We start from the raw sequence: 19,850 nt of genomic DNA on the forward strand, positions 1-19,850 counted from the left end.
CCATTCTTGGCTCTCTTTTCGACCCATCTCTGCTGGTGATGGTCAGTGATGGAGACCAGGTCATGATGGTTCTCTCTGCAGTAATCCAAGGCCTCGTCCCAAGTCTTATTCTCATTGATCAGGATCACTTTGTCTGTCATTGACATTTTTTGAGTTAGGACAACCATTTATTACAAAACAACTCTAACTTTAATAATAAAAGTCCCCACAAACTTTAAGTAATCATAATCTATTACACAGTCTAAGGTAAGATTAAGATCTGTAATTCTGTGAATATTATACATATATCAACATTCATGTAAAAATATATAACAAAAAACAAACAGATAAACACTTTAAAGACTTTTGAAAAACTCACCGTCATAGCAGTAGAAGGGTTTTTGATCTGTGCAGTTGTCGGAGCTCCAAGTTCCATTTGGCATCGTCATAGCACATGTCTTTGAGGCTACATCTTTAAATGAGTCCGGATCCCAGTGTCTGAAAGAGAAGTTCTTCCCATCTGACCAACTCCAGGTGTCTCTGAACAGGCCGATCCATATGTTTCTATCTGGATTCTTAGATGAATCTATTTGTTCTGTGCATGTCTCATTCTGTTCCTTGAATTCTGCTGATTTGATGTGTTTGATTCCACTGACCAGGTCAGTGTGATGTTCTCTGCAGTAGCTCTGAGCCTGAAGCCAGTTCTTGGCATCATTTACACAGTGGTATGTTTGGGTTGATTCTGTGTGAAAAACGAGACACAATTAATTACACATTTTTACAAGTTCATTAGTCCCTTTAAATGCATTTTCTTAATAAAACATAGTGAACAAATTAGGATTGTGTTTAAGTCTATTAAAGTGTTTAGTTTAATAAAGTTACATTGCATAATTAAAAGTAGTCCTTTATCTGACCATTTTAGTGTATTTCAAACTAGTAGAACTGTACCATCACATTTATCATGAATGTTAATTAATAAATGATGAAAATTAATTAATGCTAAAATTTAAAAGCAAAAGTATTTTTTATATATATTTTTGTCTAAACCATGTTTCTAAATAATTCAGAGAGATACGAGTCAGTATATTTTCAATACTGTTACACAGCATGATATGAGGTCAACACATGATATGGTTATTAGATATGTATTCTCACCATTGTAGCAGATGAACTCATATGTTTTATTACAGGAGAAATCATGGCATTCTTGACCTCTTATCACCACACAGTTCTCATTAGACTGATGATGATTTGGCTGTCCATATCCCCATTCTATCTCAGAGTAATTGAACTCCACGCCCGGCAGAGACCAGTGCCATGACCTCTCAGCACTTATGGAGTGCAGCCCAATCCAGGCGTCTGTAGTCTGTGAAGAGTTACGCAGTCTCTCCAAGTCTCTCATGTTTGACACCGTGGCCAGGTCAGTGTAATGCTCTCTGCAATACTTCTGGGCTTCATCCCAGGACTTTTCCTCCTGAATGAAGTGGTACTCATAGAGGTGACATGTGAAGAGGGAACACTGACCTGAAAACAGAGACAATTCTGCAGAGATGGAGCTGACAGTATGGCAAGCATCTGATCATTAAATCTAACTCATGAGTACTAAAATCCCCCCCACCACTCACATCATCCCCTGATTTCACTTTTTATTGTTGGAAGAGAGAGCTGTTTCATGACTCCTGATTTTAGTTAAAGATCCACTTACCCATCAGGAAGAGCACAAACAGACTCCACTGCATCGTTCCTCTGTTAGATGAAACCAATAATGTGATCATTTATAAATCTTGTAAATGATGTCAGTAAAGTGACATACATTTTAAACATCTAAATGTAAGTTAACACAGTCTGCACCCCTCCTTTCAGTGCAGTAGTTTAATGAGGAAGTTAATGTTAAGCTGCGAAAATGCAAATTCTGAGCAGCACTAGCAGTAACAGGCACACACCATAAACTGTGTTTTCAGCACATGAACATTTCTTATTGGAATGCAACACGATAATACCAGTTACTGTACAAACAACACAAAGAACAGCACAGTGCCATACAACAACACTGACTTTTTATCTTTTATTCTGGAGGATATTACTATTCATATTTAGCTGGCTGTATATTTTGTAGTTTATTTATTCACGTTTAAATAAACTACTATCAGAGGCATATGTTTCAGGCGAGGGGGAGACTTTATGGGTTCTTTAACCACAATGGAAAAGTAAATGCTTATTTGAATTGTGTATTGTTGCTTTTATAAGTCTGATTTAAAGATGTGTGTTAATTTCCTTATTATGGGTAAACTCATGAACGTTAGATTTTGTTTATTTGAACTGAGAGTCAGAGGGCTGTGTAAACACATCGTCACGTCACCAATAAAACATACATCCCCAAAAAGAATCTCCAGAAACCAAACGGGAGCCTGAGATGTCAAACTCAAAAAAGGTCCTCTGGACTCACAGACTCAATGCTTTTGTTTGCAGTTTAATGTCCAGCGTTCTTGGAAAAGTGCCACTTTTTGTAAATCGGAAAAGTGTGCATTAGATAAATCAAAAACATTGTGATTTTAAATGAAATGAATAAAAGGTTCTATTTGATTTGAAGACAAACAAATGATTTAAGGGAGTAAATGAACATAAAAGGGTTTTAGATTTCATTACTTCTGATTGAGATGTGATTCATTGAATGTTCCTCCCCTATATATACTGAAGGAGAATATCATTCTGCAAATAAACAATATATTAGTGAACAGAATCAAACTTACATCTTGTGAGTCGTCCTGTCAGCTGCTTCTCTCTGCTGTCTCTCCCGATGTGCTGGTGAAGACTCAGATATGGAAGAGGTCGGTGCTCTCTTTGAGCCACCTTTGGGCAAACATTTGAATATTGAAATTCAGACGTCAAACAGTTCCTCGTGGTGGATAGAGAATCCATTGATGCAAAGAATATCAATAACCATAAAGTTTAACACACTTCCCTGTTGACCTTCTTTCACATGCAAATTAAGGTTGTCATTCCAAAAATAATAACAAGGTATATTTCTATATTTTGAACCTCTTCTTTGTTGTACTTTATTAATCGCTTGCTACCATGTGTCACACAACTATGATAAAACATTCTGGCTGTGTCAACATTACATGAATCTAAGTCATAAAGTGTTTCATTCAGAGAAAGCAAAAGAGTCAGAAACAGTATCTTGTGTTTTATTCTTATGCCTTGGCAGACAAACCTTTCATTGCACTGACCCTTAGCTACATGACAGAACGGTTCAAACTAAAAAGCTGTGAAAATGTTTTACCCGGACACTCCTAAAGCTATTAAAAAAAAAATGTTACCGTTTAGGTATTTATTACCTTTGCCACATTTATCTGTAACAAATTCAATGCATTCACTTTTCCTAGTTTGTTTTTCAGTTACAACTTCCAGATACACTGAGAAGATCTTGCTCAAATCCATGAAATCGATCTCATTGGATCATATCATTTCAATTCAGACACTCCAGATTCATTCAATATTCTTAGGTAAAACAATCTCCCTAGTTTGCTTTTCATTTTTAGCACAATGATTTACTTACAGGAGTTCTGATACATGACAGTTCCTTTACAAAATGGGACATGTTGCATTTTAGGGTTGCAGAGAGCAGTGTGTGTGTGTGTTATGGATACTAGTATGGATACTCTCAAAGGTCAAATGTCACCGTGACCTCACAAAATCAGCTTTTTGGCCATTACAAGAATTCATATGTTAACTATGATAATGCTACTCAACGGTCTGACATGGTAAAATGATCAAGTGATGACATTTCCTACAGACGTGGATGTAAACGGCTACATGACTGGTTGGTGGAGGAATACAAATACGAGGCATTAAATCATATTTTGATTTATTGTAGGAAGCTTTTAGTGTTCTTAATAGCACACAATTTATCTAACCAGGATGTTCAAAAAAAGTGCAGGCATTTTATACACAAATAACTGAACAATATCGTAGTGATTATACAAAAGTTTGAGATCAAGATCGGTAAAAAGCTATCATCTTGCATAAACAACAGTTTTGAGACGATTGTTTTTCAAAACAAAAAAGGACCAAGTTTAATCCCCTGTGGGACACTTGATATGAACGATTGAAAGCTACTACCTGACCTCTGCAAGAAAGAAGGTAATAACAACCACTTAGTTAACTGTTTATCTAGGTATAGGATAGCGTTCAAAGTCAATTATTAAATATATATACACACATACGTAATATCATCAGGATTTCGAACACATCCTATGTGCGTGATTGTTCTAAACTGACATTTATGTTGATCATTTTTGATATTAATTGAATTTTCTTAAACCTTTAAACAGCTGGTTTCAAATGTTCTTTATGTACATAGACAAGTAACAAAAGGAACAACCTGGATGAACGACTAAATGAGCATTATAAAACATGCATTTCCATAAAGCTACCATCTCATTGATATCTACTGCTACGGACCGCAGCCACTTTAAAAAAGGCTTGTCGGTAAAAGGTTAAGGTGTAATCCTTGTAAGACACAATTTACTGGCAGTAAAAAGTGATAACGTTCTGTTGGTTTCCTCGTATAAGCACCACGGGGCAGTGGAGGCCACAGGTCAGAGTATCCAGCCAGGCCATGTACAGAGCACTTGGGCAGTCGCTGTGTGGCACAGGAAGGCTCCTGGAAAAAAAACGTTCACACGAACATATTCAAACTGCACAACGAGGACAAAGACAGCTCTTACAGTACTGGACGTAGGAGGAACAATTACCTACGGCAAATGAGTGCATGCTATGCATTGCATCTCACCTAAACAGACCTTTACTGCTGCACCTCTATCTCCTATCTGAATCATACTGCCATGCCAACAGCCACAGTGGCCTTGTGTAAAAAAAAAATTGCATCGCTGTTTACATGTCGTGTCGCTGATAAAGAGGCCTGAATACACACTTCCAATACTGTATATTTGTGTATGTATTTATATACTGATGTATTTATTATCATTTTTTCATTCATTTTTCATCCTGAAACTGGATGACTAACAAGAGGGCGTGTTTGTCGGTTTGATAATTGAATGAATTGAATTAGTAGAATAAATAAAATAAAATAAATACCATTTCATTTATAAAACAAAGCACAAACTTCACTAAAAGATAAGATAAAACCGCACAAAGCGTCTTAGTTTAAAGCATGAGAAATCGTACAATGACACTTGAATTATCTCTATTAAAATGAAGTGATAATGTAACGTTGTACTCACACAAGCACAAGAGCAGCATGTTGAGAATTCCTCCGGATAATTTCATTCAGCCTCACTTTTCTCTCAGTCTGAAGGGATAAATGATTATTGAGTGTATCGCAGCGGACGACACCACTCGGAATAAAATTCTGCTTCATCTCCCAAGTATGTGCACACAATCAAGGACTTGGACTCCCCTTGCTTCATTGATTCTATAGTGTACTCATACATATAAACACTAGCTGAATAAACATGACTATAATGTACAAAATGTTGAACGATTACGACATAAAAAGGACAGCTTTATGTTGCACATGTTGGAATATCACACACCTTAAGTTTAAAGGCCTCAAACTCTTTTTCTGATATTTTCCACGGGGCACTTTGTCTCTGTTCTTGACTTGAGACACCTTCCTGATGTTCCTCGTGTAGCATGAAGGGGGCGACACTGTCCACGAACCTACTCAGGCTTGGAAGAATAATACAAAAATAAAAGCTTGTTCAATGAAAAGCAGTTTTACAGACTTCCCTGTGTCAGATTCAGTTTTCCATGTGTCTTGTGAGAGCAAACGCAAAGGTTTTCAAGACATACTTCTTTGCATTTGGACGCTTTTCGCTGTCTGTCATGACTGTGACGTTGAGAAAATCCAAACGAAACCTCTTCAGAAGAGCGATCATCCTGAAAGAGATAACATTCAAAGTTTCAATTCAACAGTTTGAATTGCCACAGATATGAATGCAAACCGCAATACGGAGATTAACTTTTTGTGGGTAAACCAATATACTGTATCGTGGTTAAGTCTATTTCACTACTAACGTAATTTCACTACAGACAATACAAAATTAACTTCATAGTGAAATAGTTATTCACCATTAAGCTGAATTCCAAATAAGTGCATTAAATGAATCGCTCAAGTGGAAAAAGGACAAAGAACTTTCTGTCTTTTAGCGTTTTGCTGTGCATCAGGGTAGGAAGTTATCATGCGCTCACCCTGCACTTGTGAAATAAGTTTAGTTATTATTTCACTATTAAAAGAAGAAAACATACTCATTGCGGCCTTCCTCCATGTTTTGTTCATCTCCCACAATGAAGACCCTGACCTTATTACGATGCCAGCGTTTCCTCCTGGTGAGCAGGTAGGGAACGAGCAGAGTCAGACCTTAAAAAAGGAGGAGAAATACTGCAGATAAGAAAGAATAGCCATGTTGGCGGTAAATTGTAGCTCCTCCTTGTTACCACTGAACATTATTGTACTTATTGACAGTAATAAGAACTACTAATACTCTAACTCTTTGTTACGGTATATCCATTATCAATCAAAGTGCATTTTTACACATATTCTGCTTTTTTAACTCCGATCTCACCCCCATCATCGGCTATCCAGTAGACATCAATGGTCTTCTTTCCCTGGTCGTTCTGAAATACCGTCTTGATCTGATCAGTGTCGACGTTATCGGAGATGTTGTCAGCTGGAACGGCAAGAAGAGTGAGGTGCGAGAGCAAAGGTTAGAATCATGAGTGAAACCTTTACATTGTCATTGGATGGATGGATGGATGGATGGATGGATGGATGGATGGATGGATGGATGGATGGATGGATGGATGGATGGATGGATGGATGGATGGATGGATGGATGGATGGATGGATGGATGGATGGATGGATGGATGGATGGATGGATGGATGGATGGATGGATGGATGGATGGATGGATGGATGGATGGATGGATGGATGGATGGATGGATGGATGGATGGATGGATGGATGGATGGATGGATGGTGAGGTCATAGAGTTAAGTTGTGGAGTGCATTAAAGGGGACCCTTCATGCTCATTTTCAGCTTCATATTTGTGTAGTAAATCTGTATCTGACAGTCAGAAGACATGGGATTCAACAAGCTACTCCTAACTGAGGGAGCCAGAAACTAAAAGAACACTTGTCTTGTTCAAGTTAACCGTTTGTTTGAACACAACCACGGAAAATGCATGCAGTGAAATGAAAGGGGGGTGGAGACAAATGTGTTTTCTCTGTGTTGCAGGTAAACAGTGATCACAGGGTATATGATCATCATGAGTGATGCAAGCAACATATTGACTTTCTAAAGTGTCAGTGCTCACCTGATTCTTTCTCAGGAGACTGCTGATTGTCAGTTTCTACAGATTCATCAGGTTCAAAGCCCTGGTTCACTGAAAGAAAGACATTGCCTCCATTATTTATTTATTTTAGTTTAATCCATATTCTAAAAACAAAATGTTTTAGGAAAGCGTTCAGAGAAGAAAATAGGTTCTGTATTTCTAACCTTCAACATCAAACAGGTCGGAGATATCCAAACCGTCCATCATCCTCAGGATACACAGACAGTAGTTTGAGTCAAAGGTATCACTAGTGAAAAAGGAAGTTCAATTAGAAAACAGTGATCTTTAAAGCTGTATTATAGATGAGCAATGTGCAAGCTTTCCTGACTCACGTCATACCGAGAAGATCAATACAGTTCTTATTTTATTTACTTACTATATGGTGTTGATATAATCTTCAATACTTTCGGGAGAACTGTCCCTCCAGTTTGCCTTGAAGCCGAGGACCAGCGTGTTGGGTTTCAGCTTGCCAAGACCTGATGCCTTAAAAAAAAGTTAAGAATATTTGTTATGTTTTCAGCTATCATGTAGGTAGTCACAGATAGAACAAATCGTCTATTGGAAGTCATTTTTAGCTGCCAATAAATAATGTGTCCTAAGAAACCTAAGAAAAGACAGAATTGCGAAGGATGAGATTACACAACTTATTGTCATCTTAAAAAACAAAAAATAATCTGAAGCCAGTTAAATGATGTATGATTGAAGCTGTAGTTACTTCCTATACATATACACTTCTCAAATGATTTACCTGCAGCAGATGTCGAGCTCCAACTCTCAGGCTGTCGGCAGTGAAAGGTGTATAAAATGAGCGCACCTTTCTCTTGTTCAGCCACTTTACCAACCAATCAGTGCCCTCCTGAGGCCGGGCCTGCCTGTCCTGCTCCTAGATAGAATCGGAGGATGAAACCCTCTTTATTAGTCACATACATGCACACAGCAGAGCACACACAGTGAAATTGGTCCTCTGCATTTAACCCATCCTAGTACTAGGAGCAGCTATCGTGCAGCGCCCGGGGAGCAATGGGGAGGGGGGATTGGAGGTGTCCGGTGCCTTGCTCAAGGGCACCACAGCAGGGCCTAGGAGAACTGGGTGAACTGGGACCTCTCCAAGTAGCAGTCCACTTTCCATATTTTTCAAGTCTGTTCGGGGACTTGAACCGGCGACCCTACGATTCCCAGTCCAAGCCCCTACTTACTGAGCCACTGCTGGACTCCTAGGGGGTTTGGGAATTCAATAGTGTCTTTTAATGACACAGGGATTTAATAAACGATGTAGTAGAATATGTTGGAGTTAAAGCTAATAAGGATGTTGAGGATTGGATAGTTTCTATACCACAAGGATATACATCATGTCTTTTATTTTCATACCACAAAACGAAACTGTTGAGATTAAATGACTAACCATGACTATGTCTCCACAGATCATGAGGCTTATGTGCTTGGTGAAGGAGCCGACAAAGTCCACCAGGGCTGGACGCTGGTTTGGAGGCCCAGTCAGGACGAGACATTGCGGTCTAAAAAAGAAATGTCGCAGATGACATTTTAATTCACTTCTACTAAATTTGACATTCCAGTTCTAGTTTAAATATATGGATAAGACGATACTATAGAAAGCAGTCTGTATGCCGCCACTAGATCGGAGGAATAATAACACATAACATGAATTAAGTTTACAGTCACTAACCTAAAATTCTTGACATGGTCGTCAACACCAGACAGGGAGACTGAGTACGACAAAGCCATGTTGTATGTACCTGCCTGGACTGACGAACCCCAGTTCACCTCTGGATATCAAAACGCACACAAATGAGGACGGTATGCACGTAAAAAATAATGCAGTTATAGTCTTTTTTATTCTTATCAGCACGTAGTTGAATAACAAAACATGTGTTTGTCAAACTTACTTGGCTTGTTGTAGTTGACGTATCCAAAGAGAAAGAAGATTATGCAGAAGGTGGCGAGGGCAGCCCACCAGGTGAACAGGAACATCAGCACAATAGAAATCACTGCTCCAAACAGAGCTGTCCATTTACTGTAGTAATGAAATGACGGCCTCCAACCTACAGGGCGTCAACAACGAGTGGAATATAACATTACCTTTAATCTCTCATAGTAGTCCTAGTCAAGTAATATTCTTTAAATCCATATTCCTAATTATCTTTAATTCTTCTATGTGCAACGGAGGTTGTTTTTTTACTGTCCGTTCTATGTTAATGAAATTGAGTATTATAAAATGGCTTAAGGTTAGGCCATCCAGGTGTTTGTGTTGCTGCTGTTTGTTTAACATTACCCACGGACTGTCCATGTTGGTTTGATTAAGCTAACACTGCAATGTATCCATAACCCTTAGCGATGGCTGAACCGGGGCCTATAGAGGTCCTTTTGGAAAGGCAAAGACAAACAGGTAACTCACCAGGGGAGTTTGTGATTGAAGCGTGAAAGCAGCTGAAGTTGATGAGGCCGTAGGAACACAGGAAGAAATTGGAGATCAAGGCTGCGATGGTGTTTAGCTCCGCTGTAACGATAGACGCAAGAATCAAAAACAGTCATTACAAATTCAGAGCTACATAGAGGTAATGGCACTATGGCCTATCTAATCAATCAATTATAGCGTTGAAACCAAAAGATGGTTATTAAATATTCCAATAGTGAAAATCGCAACAGAATAAGATCACACCCACCGATGAGAATGAAAGCCAGAGCAATGACGTAACAGAGTAAGTAGGCCCGGATTGGCTCATTATTTTTCCCGTAGCCCTTTGCAAAGAATCCAATGTACGGGTATAGGTTGTCTTTGCATAGACACTGGCAGATAGGGCAGAACATAGAAGCTTTTAAGTATGGAAGCACCATGTATTACATGTGTATACAATATGTAGGCATAGATATGAAATGGGACGTTTTTTATTGTATTCTATAAACTACTGCCAACATTTCTCTGTGTTGCAATTCAACAAACACTGGAATGGCTGCCATACATGTAGAGATAAAGATTTAAGAGAAATTTGGGGTGGTCTCTCGATTTTCTCCGGAGCTGTATATATGTAACAATGTATTTTTTGGTAAAAGAACATTTTAGAATAATGGCTGCAGTTTCTCACCTGAAAGACTTTAGGGCCGGAGACGAGGAAGCCAAGGGCAGAAGACAAGCTGGCTGCAAAGACACCAGCCGTGATGAGGTAGTAGAAACCTGAAACTTGGCCCAGTACCTGGTTGGGATAGTCATTTTTAGGAAATAATAAAAGGGTTTTGTTTTACAAACCCAGTGAAAGACTTTTGGATGAATAGAATATGATATATTATTTTTCCAATGATAAGCTGGATTGAGTGGCACCTGTAAATTGTTGGCCAGACCATATTTACAAGACTGTGACTCGATGCAGTCTGTGAAGTTCCAGCCCATATTACATCCCAGACCAACACAGCCATCAGTGACGTTTCCAGTAATAATGTCACTTATATTACCAGAGGCGTCCCGTACCACACATGCCCCTAGAGAAGGATGAGATTGAAGTCATGATGTCATGTGATTTGTTTCTAAAAATTCGGACAACCAGGACGAGTTGGCTTCCAAAAAGGGGACAAATACATTATCCTTTTGCTTGAAAACACGCTCATTTTCAGTAGCCGACTCTCATGACTAATATACACACAGATAAAAAGTGCTTAACAGTTTTCTGACACTATCTATAGCAAATAACAATTACAAAGAAAGGCAATTAAGTTTGTTACACCTCTCCTTTTTCTACCTTTTTAAAACCATCATCAACTTCACAATCATGTAGTACGCTGATGACCCTGCCCTTTCAGTATATAGGCCCCGGCCGTGGCGCAACTGGCTGGGGCACCTGCACCGTATGCCGGCGACCCGGGTCGTGTCCTTTCCGGATCCCACCCCGACACTCCTTCCCACTTTCCTGTCACTCTCCACTGTCCTATCCGATTAAAGGCAATAAGCCCCCCAAAAAATATTTTTAAAATGACAGTATATAAACAGTGATAAGGATGTAAGTATTATCAGCTTACCGACAGTTACAGTGATGATTAGATAGCTCACTGTAGTCCAGAAAATGGCCATGAGGGTGCCTTTGGGGATAGCAGTGGCGGGGTCCTGCAAAAGAAAATCATATACTAATCAACATTCTTGTTGTCCTTTACGGCGGCAGTGATGGTGCCTTCATCCTCTTCATACTTTGAGGTCTCCGGAGATGTTGGCGCCAGACAGGATGCCGATGGTGGAGGGAAAGAAAATGGCAAACATCTGGAAAAAGTTGCCTTCAGGTCCTCTCCAGTCAGGTTTCAAGTTCGAAATGAAGATATCACCTAGTGACAGGCCACGAAAAAAACATCTACTTTGTTCTGATAAACAAAAAGTATGAATAAAAAAATAAAAGACTGGCATTTTTCCCAAGTCTTAACTCACTGCGATAACTAAAGATGCCCTGGGCCTGCTTCTCTATGCTGGGTGGAATAAATGTACCCACAAAGTAGTTGGCGAACGAGACCAGGAGAACTACAAAGAACAAAATCTGGGCCTGAAACAGAAAGAGAGAGTAGTGTAAAAAAAGGAAAAGCATAATAAAGACATCCACTTCATGAGAGAAAATGGACAATTGCAGAAAGTAAATATAAGCGTGTCAGGATGAACTTACCTTGGACTCCCACTCCATTCCAGCAAATGAGATGAGCAAAAGAATAGTCACTGTGATCACGCCCACAATACGGACGTCGTTGACTGCATCGACCATGACGACATCGAACTCCTAAAACCAAATTATTCACACAAACAAATATAAATCGATCGATGAAGAATAACTTTTTGGGCAATTAAGTCACAGCATGTCATGTATGGCCTTTGTTTAACCGTAAACATGTTCCTGTTTTGAAATAAAATAGTACACTGAAACTTCACTAGACGGGATTCTTGCCTCGTCAGCTATCCGTGTTCTCAAAGGTTATGTAACACAAACTATGACGGGTACTTTTTTTTTAGAGTTGAAGCGTAATATTACCAGCATTAGATCACGGACAACCTCTGCAAAGCCAAGAGTGTTGAGCGCACAGGCACATGCGTTGGCGAAAGAAAAGACCATTCCAATGGGTCCCCCGATTTCAGGACCCAGCGAGCGGGAGATCATGAAATAGGCCCCTCCTGAAATTGTGTTCCAACCACAAAAGAGTGACACCGCGTTTATGATAGAATACTGTGGATCTGTAATCATACCAAGGGTGAATGACTAAGCCATTTGTATTGTACCTTTAAATATACATTTTCCATGTGTTTCCATTCTTTAAAAAAGGACACATCTCTATTATTTTAGAAATGAACACTCAGCCCATGCAATCATTGTAATAAACTGGATAAAATCAACACATTACTGCAGTCATAATGAGCACTCAAATGCATGACTTTACACAGATTTTGATACACAAGAAGTAACTGACCTGAGATCACCCTCCCGTTGGTGGCAATGGCAGAGATAGAGAGGGCAGTTACGGAAGTCACTAGAACAGACATCAGGGTAATAACCCAGGTCAACACTGAAATAAGAAGAACAGGTGTTTACCGTTACTTTGAAACTACATTGATCATGTTTGGTGTACATGCTTGCATATTCTCAAAGTCAGACATGCTTTGGCTATTGTATAACAAAGCATTCAGAGTCTGGGGTAATGCACATGCTAAAGTTTGTAAATCACTTAGTCTCAAAATGTTTGCACCTGATTCTCGATCAGTGTAGGTCACATAGTTTCCTATCAACAGGGTCTGTGCCTTCATGAGCTTTTATCGTGCAATTCCGTTTTCTGGGAATTTCTCTTATCAGGATTTACCCACATATTCATTTCATGCAACATAGCGTATAAAAAAAGGTACCGAGTCATCGATAAGAGGGTGTGAGAGGGTTACAGTCTCAACACAGAGGAATAAAAGACTTGTGAACAAAGGGATGAATGAACTCACAAATGCCTGCCTGAGATGTGATCCACGATAGGCGGAGAAACAGGATGACACCCCAAATATTCAACATGCAACGAACCTGAGAAAAATCTCAGTTAAAAACAGCTCAGTATAACGTTTGTAAGATTGCTTTAGACATCACATGTATTAACACAACTGCAATAGGCAGCATATGAAGTCACACCTAAATATACAATAGCTTTTGCATACCATGACTCCAAGCACCCATCCAAATCTAACTGGAACGCTCTCCTGCGGAGTTTGTGACTCTTCATTTCCGCCGCCTGGTAGACTGCTAACTCCTGAGTCTGTGGTTGTGGCTTCTACACCTGCTTGCTCCTCCTAAGAAAAGTACATTTATTACAAAGCCATTTTGTGGTCGATATGTGAATGAACTAACGACAATGTGCTAATTTAGAGGACGCTGCCTGCTGAAGGATGTGGTTTGCACCTCAAATGCACTGCGGAGAGCTACGAGAGATGGACGAGGCCTTGAAAGGCGGCGTGGCAATGTGCTGGCATAATTCTCCAGCTGGGGCACTAGGTCTAATGTGCTGTATAGTGAAGATCTTCGTAGCTCCGCCCTCGAACCTCGCAGCTCCGATGCACTGTTGCATACAAGGTGCAAACAAAGAGTTATTTTGAGACAAAAAAAAATTTTTTAATCTGAAAAAAATTCTGAATTTGACTTGTCAGCTAGATGCTGCAAAATGTCTTTGTGAGTTGACAAACTAATAGAATTTACCAGTTTATTTGCAGCAAAAGCAAAGCTAGAAGTAAACAACACAAACCTTGGATCCATGTCCGAGACAACGATGGTTGGAGGAATTTGGAGGCTATCATTTCGCTGGCTGCTGCCGTCAAATTGGTGCGGAGAGTACCTTGGAGGTCCGTCCTCATTAGTGGAAAAGCGGACACGGGGAATAACGCCCAGGTCCAACCCGTCACGTTTGGATGCCAACTGCCCCATCCGCAAGTCTTACTGATTCCTGGATGGGGGGGGGGGGGGGGGACTTGTTTATACAGAAGTTCTCTTTACAAGTCATAAAATATCAGAGTTAACATGTCTGCAACTAGCTACTACTAAGTCAGGTTGTCTTAAGTCAAAGGTTCTTTCATCATTGATACTGAATCATACTGTTGAAAGGATCTATTGTTTGACTAAATACTGATTCGACACAAGTCTTGAGGAGTTCAGTGTGTGGGAGTCTTCTTTTCTACTAGATAATGAGCTCAGTACAATGCAGCTGCATAAGAAACGGTGCATACGCAATTCTTTTACAATCTGCTCGACAACCTTTGGTTTTACAACAGATCATGCAATTGTTTGGTTTCCGTTATGTTGGATAAGCTTCCTTTTTTCCAGTGAGACCAAAATATGTTGTTACAGACTGATATAAATATATGCTACATAATATATCGGCCATAGTAATGTAATAACAACCCCCCACATCATAATATCTATGGGCTTCTTGTTATCCTAAAGATACTTCTATGAGCGAAAAGTCAAACGGTAAATGAAGGAAATAAAAACAGTCAACCTCACAGCATAGCCTGAAATATATTTACTCATTACACACATTTAAAACATGATGAAGCCTTTGTACAGTGTTTACATATGAAGTGCAATTACAACAGTATTTAAAAGAGTATTTGAAGAAACAACAAGTACTTACACAGCTTGTTCTTATCCGGTAAGCCGTTGTCAATGGAAGAAATATGTTCATTCCTTCACTGCAACTCTTAATATTTATACTTTCGATGAGATAGGGGACATCCCCTCTCATCTGCCTCCGCTTCCTCCCTTACCGACACACACAGCGACACACACACAGCGACACACACAGCGACACACACAGCGACACACACACCTCATCCATGTGTACACTAAAAGAAATGTTTCACAGATTGTTTTTTTTCTGATATTTGGTATTTAAAATAAGCTTTAACTCATCTTATTACGAACAATACTATACATTTAAATCATTTGGTTCATCTTTCTATTACCTTCATTATCACATGGCAGAATAAAGACAGTTCCAATGATATTTTTATACCCAGTTAACCTTTGATATTTTATGTCTTCCATATATATTTTCTGGAAGATGTTTTCTGGGAAATAACATTTTAGCCAACAGCAGAGTTTGTAGTAAACAGAAGAAGTGGGTGGTTAAAAATAGCCATCATCGCTGAAGACATTATGCACTATGTACTGTAAACTCAGAATTCAACAGCGGAAATGTCACGGTGATGATGTTTAAGCACAGATATAAAATATAGAACATTAAAGCAAACTACATTTTATAATTACCTCTTGGATGATGTCCTTTTAATACTCGTGCTTTCACATTCTGGCACTAAAAATGTTGGTAATATTACACATCTCTTATGATAAGTGTTCAGTATGTTTTTGAATAGAAACACACAAGTTATAAAAGTGAAATGACAACAATAATCCTAAAAGGCATATAATTCAATGTCTACATGAGTCAACAGCTGGGCAGACTCAACCTGCATGTTTTGAAAATGGTTGACCGTGCATACCAGGTAATGTTTACCGAGTCAAAAATACATCCTGCTCTGCTTTCACTAGCTGTAGACTAAAAACAGTATGAATCAAAATAGTAAAATACATGATTTCTTACCTTACATGTCGACCCTTCATCATCTCTTCGACAATTAAAACCAGTCGAATGTCTTGCCAACAATGCCAATCTATTTGCCGTTTTTCAACATACTGAGTTACTTTGCTTCAAAAATTCACGCACAAATGTAAACTCACCATTTGTATCCTTTAAAACATGTGACTACACATATAAACTATGTTAAAAAAACAAGTTTACTGCTTAGTACACATGTAGTAGATATCTGTAAAACTTGTATTGTTGTTGATACCATACAATTCCAAAGAAAAATGGTCAGACAAAAGATGAAAAGCATGATACTCCTGATATTGTTTCTTGAAAATACGACACAGTTAAATCTCTACTTGACTGTTCATTAGAAAGAAAGCAGTCTCTTTCATTTTTAAGCGTACATTGGAAATATCAGGTCATCACGGCATCAGGCTTTTAGTCTCTGTACTAATTGACTCATTCGATGTAGGAACCTTCTTTCAGTGTACTCGTCAACCAGACATTATTAAACCTGCACCCTGATATGCTCACGGTGGCATTGTGCTCTGGTCAAAGCCTCGTTAAACCCACACTGTAGACACCTACCGCAGTTCTTCCTCCACCCTGATTCTTGTTCCTGAATGGGATATTAACAATTTCTGAACTCCACTTACAATATTATTCATATTTGCAGTTCATTTTCAGACTTAGTTAAGTCCAGAAAGCATTAAAAAAAAACAAGGGGGGATCAGTGAAGAGTAAATAAGTATGAGTGATGCGACGTGTCCTGGATTTCATCTTTTACTCTGGTGCCCTATGATGTCCCATTCTCATCCTATCCTATTGCATATAAGAAGAAATAGCTTGTTGCTTACATCATGACAAGCAGTAGGCTAGGTCTAAATGGGTAAAGCCTCCAATGTTTGGGTGGGAGAAACCAAAAGCATAAGATATAGGAAGTGAAGTGATATAGATGATGTCAGGCTCCACCAAAACCGAAAACATGACACAGATATAGAGTCTGAATCCCATCCGCTTCACTTGCCTGCACAGTCTCAACGAGGAAGAACCTCTCTTGGGCTTCCCGTTTCCCCTACAAGGCATTTCCGTGTCATTAGGCAACCTGTATTATTGTATTTGTCACATTTAGCTTCCAGTAGCTCTGCTCTGAGAAAAAACCTTAAAACGAATCTTGTTTATTTTTTTTCTTGCAGCCGTAACAGCAATGTTTGGAGCAAACAGAAGAGCCAGTGGGTGGTTAATGTTAAACAGATTTGAGTAAGTAAACAGTATGCACTATGTACTGTAAACTCAAAGTACGAAGCACAAGGACATACTGTAGATACACAGGAAGGCACCGTTGAGTGTCTGAGCTGAGGGCTACAATTCTCTAAAATTATTAGTACTCAGAAAACAGTAACACAAAAACAGTTCTCTGCTGAACACTAGGTGATGGGAAGATCAACAGGGTTTTTTAAATAAGTATCGTTCTCTTCTTTCAGATATAACCCTTTTTAATTCACTGTTGAATAACACAACTTGTCAAAAAGGTTGGTCCCGCCATCATTAAGGAAGTACTGTATATACAGTTGAAACACGGCTTGAAGTAAGTCGAGTGTGGTCGAGTAAAGTGTAGTCATACCGTGCAGTGGAAATGCAGCTTTGCACACTGAGAAAAAAGTCCATTGTATGCCCTATCATTTAAATATAAGTCGGTAGGGTGGCATCTTTGATACACTTGATTATGTGGAAATACAAGACCTTGAAATTTGACACACGACTAAAAAAAATAAGTAAACCCGGCACACTTATTTTTAAAAGGTACGTCTCGCAGTGTACTCATTATAGTGGCAATACCCAGTCATTATGAAACTTGCTCTCTACATGCTCACGATGCCATTGTGCTCTGGTCACAGCCTCTTGTTACACCCACACTGATAAAGGAATCACTGAGGTAGGAGTCTCGTTCCAAAATGGGATATTAACCATTTCTAAACTCCACGCACAATACTGAGACTCTGTATTTAGTCTCCAAGCTGGGAAAATTGTAGGATTATTTCAAAAAAGAATACATAACATTGTATGTAGTCACTTTGTGAGCTATGTTATGTCTAGAAAACATTAAAAAATCACCTCCGTATAATGACTAGGTGTGTATGCGACCAATCCAGTAATGCACTGTTCAAAGTGATTCATTATTCAAAGTTGAATGTCTTCTTATAGAGCAAGTATCTACTATAAACAATAGTTAATTATAGATCACAAATGATGTCGTCTTGTGTATATCTTTCACAGCATGTGCGTCAGGTTGTTTTCATACTTAGAGGGGGACAGTTTTTTCAGATGAATAAAAAACCAATAGGGTATTGCACCCACTGCATGCAATACAATTAGGCCCTGTAGACACAGGATTTACACTCAAGCTACACACAATTATCAAAACCTTCAGGATAATGTTAATCAACACCTGTGTCTTATTTCATACAGGATTTACACTACAGGTTTCCATATACAGGATAGCAACAATATGAATGCAGCCCAGTAGGCCCACTTGAAGGCCTAAGCACACACACACGATCCCACATCCAAACGTTTTACCGCTGCTACAGAGTGGGGGAGATGTTTGCTTTTTTATTCAAAGTTTACCTATATTAAATGTGTCACATTTTCAAATTGCACCACTTGGGACCCCAGAAATACACCCCCTCAAGTGTGAACCGACAAACTGTTCTCGAGGTTGTGCATGTTCTCTTGTGGAAATAAACCTTCTCCAAGTGTTGTCATCTATAAAAACGCCATTTTTAACTAACTACATATTTAAAAGTAAAGCTTAACAGTACAACTTTACATTGTTGGCCACAGAACAGCATTTCTGATTGAAAAGAAACCATTCTGGCTCCATCTAGTGGTTTATAAAAGTTCAACTACTAAGTTTGACTCACCCATAGCTGCAGAATTAAACCTGTATCCAGAATCCGATGCAAAATCCTCCTGCTGCTGATGGTCTGCAGAACTTTCTCCAGAAGGTTTTTATTTTCCTGGGTAAATACTTGTCACACAGTCAAAAAATAAAGCCATTTCAGTGTGCTCTCTGTGTGGCGCGATTCAACAAGTGTTTCCAATCCACCTGTGCTCATCTTCCTGTTTCTGCCCTACCAAAATAAAAGACTTCTCATTCAGCAAGACACCTCATAATTATAGCGTTTGACACATGGGAGAGCTGTTGAGCTTTATAACACAGACAAAGATCATTTAAACAAAGGTTAATTCCCTCTTAATTTCCAGGAAAATGATGGCGGGAAAAAATCTGTACATTTTTGGATGCAATTTTAGAGTTACCTGACCTCTTGGGTTGATGTATATAAAAGGTATGAGTGTTTTTTCTTGATGCTTTTTCAAATGTCTTGACCTTTGTGTGAGTCATTTTCTATCGTGTGTAGTGTATATTAGATACAAAAGATAACTCAATATTATTTAAGGGGAAGACCACTGACTCACACATCAAGCTGAATTTACACGTCATGAAAATAATCAGTCTGTGAAAACAGTCTTTTGTAGGTTTGAACTCTGAGAAAAACTACCTTTGGTTAGGCCTATCTTTCAATTTCATGAAGTCAGGGATACAAACTCTTTATATGAATGTTAGTCCAAAGTTTCGTCACAATGTAATCATATGCCTAATTAACACATGTTTCAAGTCATCAACTCATAAAAAGCACCTACAAAACTATTTGTGAGTTTACCTACTGTTTATTTAGGATATGGATGACCTTGGACGGAAATGGGTACTAAGACCTGCATGGAAATGAGAAAATGAAGGTGTATCTTAAAGGCAAAAGTGCTGCACTACCCCTTTAAAAGTCAAATAAGGTAGAGTTAGGTTATTTTTGTTTGGGTGAATCTGTGGTAATTATGAGCAACGTTGAGTTTATTCTTCT

General features: G+C 38.9%; 2 protein-coding genes across 2 annotated transcripts; both read right to left on the reverse strand.

Moving 5' to 3' along the window:
• Nucleotides 1-5: 5 nt before the first annotated feature.
• Nucleotides 6-2,835, reverse strand: LOC134872147 (C-type mannose receptor 2-like; the record flags this gene model as incomplete). Its single annotated transcript, XM_063895303.1, has 5 exons — nt 2,730-2,835; nt 1,685-1,725; nt 1,135-1,503; nt 359-721; nt 6-133 (listed from the first exon to the last, which is right to left on the reverse strand). Coding segments are annotated over exons 2-5 (894 nt in total), but the record flags the coding sequence as incomplete, so codon positions are not given.
• Nucleotides 2,836-3,830: 995 nt separating this feature from the next.
• LOC134872360 (solute carrier family 12 member 3-like) lies at nt 3,831-15,109 on the reverse strand. Its single transcript, XM_063895634.1, has 28 exons — nt 14,974-15,109; nt 14,089-14,286; nt 13,749-13,905; nt 13,508-13,639; nt 13,301-13,376; nt 12,784-12,879; nt 12,351-12,490; nt 11,991-12,101; nt 11,762-11,873; nt 11,531-11,661; nt 11,365-11,449; nt 10,673-10,830; nt 10,440-10,547; nt 10,020-10,143; nt 9,752-9,853; nt 9,243-9,398; nt 9,023-9,122; nt 8,741-8,852; nt 8,087-8,221; nt 7,715-7,821; nt 7,503-7,585; nt 7,321-7,389; nt 6,570-6,674; nt 6,253-6,364; nt 5,797-5,883; nt 5,538-5,673; nt 5,226-5,293; nt 3,831-4,645 (listed from the first exon to the last, which is right to left on the reverse strand). The coding sequence occupies exons 2-28, from the start codon at nt 14,265-14,267 to the stop codon at nt 4,507-4,509; spliced, it is 3,120 nt and encodes a 1,039-aa protein (XP_063751704.1). The 5' UTR covers nt 14,268-14,286; nt 14,974-15,109; the 3' UTR covers nt 3,831-4,506.
• Between the last annotated feature and the right edge of the window lie 4,741 nt (nt 15,110-19,850).

Source organism: Eleginops maclovinus, chromosome 11 (assembly GCF_036324505.1).
Source record: "Eleginops maclovinus isolate JMC-PN-2008 ecotype Puerto Natales chromosome 11, JC_Emac_rtc_rv5, whole genome shotgun sequence".
Classification (NCBI taxonomy): domain Eukaryota; kingdom Metazoa; phylum Chordata; class Actinopteri; order Perciformes; family Eleginopidae; genus Eleginops; species Eleginops maclovinus.

Bases quoted from the DNA above. Each gene is read 5' to 3' on its own strand.
- LOC134872360 (XM_063895634.1), bottom strand. From the start codon at position 14,267: ATGGGGCAGTTGGCATCCAAACGTGACGGGTTGGACCTGGGCGTTATT. The intron at 12,491-12,783 runs GTCAGTTACTTC...ACACAATTTCAG, and splicing joins CAACGGGAGGGTGATCTCAG to GAGGGGCCTATTTCATGATC. The intron at 9,399-9,751 runs GTGAGTTACCTG...GACGCCCTGTAG, and splicing joins TTCAATCACAAACTCCCCTG to GTTGGAGGCCGTCATTTCAT.